At 39.1% G+C, this 2,614-nt stretch overlaps 1 protein-coding gene across 1 annotated transcript; it reads left to right on the top strand.

The window, feature by feature from the left end:
• The first annotated feature begins 261 nt into the window (after positions 1-261).
• Positions 262-1,683, top strand: LOC107839221 (probable receptor-like protein kinase At5g24010). Its single transcript, XM_016682624.2, has one exon. The coding sequence runs from the start codon at positions 262-264 to the stop codon at positions 1,681-1,683; it is 1,422 nt and encodes a 473-aa protein (XP_016538110.1).
• The last annotated feature ends 931 nt before the right edge of the window (positions 1,684-2,614 follow it).

Below are 2,614 nucleotides of genomic sequence, written 5' to 3'. Positions count from 1 at the left end.
TAATCTAATAATTTAATAACAATAAATCAATGATATTTTTATCATTTAATTTTTATATACCTCTAATAAGCATAGTCAATTTAAAGTGTAAAGGTGAAAGATGTGTGAAGTTAAGGTGGTGTGTGTCGATAGTGTTGACCAAGCCCTCATATGTTGGACCCACACGTTTACAGCTATTGGTTCTACACATTCATCTTTTAACATTGTCCCTTTACACCCCCAATCACACCTCCACTTCCGTTTTTGCTCCAAAGCTCACAAATGGCAACTCTCTCTTCCCTCACTTCCCCCCTCTTCTTCTTCTCCTTCGCACTCCTCTCCATCGCTCTCATCTCCGCCTCCTTCTCCCCCATCGATCACTACCTCGTCAACTGTGGGTCCCATCAACCCACCACCCTCGACTCCGACCACCGCAGATTCACCGGTGATGCTACAACCTCCTACCTCACGACGACAGAATCCACTTCCCTGTCTGACCCAAACCCGGATCCCAAATCTTCTCCGATCTACCACACGACGCGTGTGTTCACGCGCCTTTCGAAGTACAAGTTCGGTATCAAGAACCCCGGTGATCACTTGGTGCGTCTGCATTTTAAGAGGTTAAGCGGTGGTATTGATTATGGGCGTGCTAAGTTTCATGTTTTGGCAAATGGGTTTGTGTTGTTTAACAGTTTGGGGATGGATATGGGTGGGGAGTTTGAGGCAGTTAAGGATTATGTGATTAAGGTTGATGCTGATGTTCTTGTTGTGACTTTTGTACCCACTGATAGGTCGAATTTTGCGTTTGTTAATGCTATTGAGGTTATTTCTGCTCCTAATGATTTGATTGCTGATGTTGCTCAGTATGTTAGTTTTCATAAAAATGAGAAAATTAGTGGATTGTTGATGAATGGGTATGAAACTATGTATAGGGTTAATGTTGGTGGTTGGAAAGTTACACCTTTTAATGATTCGTTATGGAGGACTTGGGTTACGGATGATGAACATATTAAGTCTAGTGATGGGTCATCAAAGGTTCACTTTGGTGGCCGTATAAACTATCAAGAAGGCGGGGCAAGTAGAGAGGTTGGTCCTGATAATGTTTATAATACTGCTCGAGTTATTAGGAGTTCGGGTAGTTCAGTTCCTGAGTTGAATATGACATGGACATTTCCGGTGATTGGAGGGTATAAGTACTTGGTTAGGATGCACTTTTGTGATATAGCTAGTATTGCGCGTGGTATGCTAGTTTTCAATGTTTATGTGAACAACAATTTGGCCTATGAAAACTTGGACCTTACTGAAGTTACAAATGGGTTGTTGGCTTCACCTTTCTATGCTGATTTTGTCGTTGATGGAGATAGTTCTGGTGTTTTGACTTTGAGTGTTGGGCCATCGAATATGAGTCTTCCACGTGCTGTAGATGCCATTCTGAATGGGGTTGAGATCTTCAAGATTAATAATTCTGTGGGTAGTTTTGATGGTGAGATTTGTGCACATGCTGTCTTGAAGAGTTGGAAGAAGGGAAATGGTAACGTAATGTATCCTATGCTGGCTGCTGTCTTCTTGCTCCTGATAGCATTTGTGATTATACATCGGAGAAGAACTGGCGTTACAGACTCTGTGGCCTGGTGGAGGTTACCCACGGAAATTCCTGAAGTTAATCTGAAATATGGCAACCAACTGTCATCTAATAAGCTGTGATGATTCTGAAATAAGATTAAGATAATATCTTAATTTTCACTACTTTGAAACTGCTAGGGCTGCCTTTAGCACGAGTCTGTTGTCTTGTACTGTAAGTATTCATATTTATGTAATTAAAGCTAATAGTAGCTGTTCTAACATGATTGGTTTTTGATTTCCGCTATTTGATATTTTGTGTATGCTCTTATATCTTATGTTTTTCAATTTAACATTCAGAAAATCAATAATCTGAAGGTATTTTCTATGTGAAGTTGTTGAGACACTCATTCGGTTTATGGGTATGCATGTTTTGCAAGTTTGAGTTGTGGAAAATTGGATGTTTTTATTTTATTTATGAAACTTTGACATTGTTGTGTGCTTATCTCAAACATTATTTACTTATGCATAGAACTGGGTAGAGTTCTTGAGTATTTGATAAGTTAAATAGTATTTGTTGATTAAAAAGCATCATGAGGATGTAAAAGTACAGAAGATTGAGTTAGTTCCTATGTAAAACTCGAATCAAAGTAAAAGACTGGTGAACTCCTTCAATGTTGAAGGAAGAGCAGGCTTCATACTAGCTGAAAAGTTGAAGTTACTAAAGGCTGAATTGAAAAAGTGGAGTAGGGACAACAAAGGTAACTGGATGCAAAGAAAAGAGGACATTTTGAACCAGATTACAAACCTGGAAAACATCCAGGAACACAGAATCCTCACTGATGATGAAGTTCTACAAAAGACCAATTTGGCGATGGAGTTTGAAGAGATAGTAAAAAATGAGAAGCAAAGGTCAAGGATACAATGGTTGAAAAGTGGTGATAAGAACACAAAGTTCTTTCATAGAATTGCAACTTCACACAGGAGGTTCAATTCTATAGAACAACTTCAAGTGGAAGGAGTCGTGGTGAAAGATCCAGTTATAATCAAGGAGGCAGTGTATGATTTCTACATG

This window comes from Capsicum annuum, chromosome 8, assembly GCF_002878395.1.
Source record: "Capsicum annuum cultivar UCD-10X-F1 chromosome 8, UCD10Xv1.1, whole genome shotgun sequence".
NCBI lineage: Eukaryota > Viridiplantae > Streptophyta > Magnoliopsida > Solanales > Solanaceae > Capsicum > Capsicum annuum.
Note: the sequence above shows the minus strand (reverse complement) of the source record. Positions and strands in the feature narration are given on the sequence as shown.

Bases quoted from the DNA above. Each gene is read 5' to 3' on its own strand.
- LOC107839221 (XM_016682624.2), top strand. From the start codon at position 262: ATGGCAACTCTCTCTTCCCTCACTTCCCCCCTCTTCTTCTTCTCCTTC.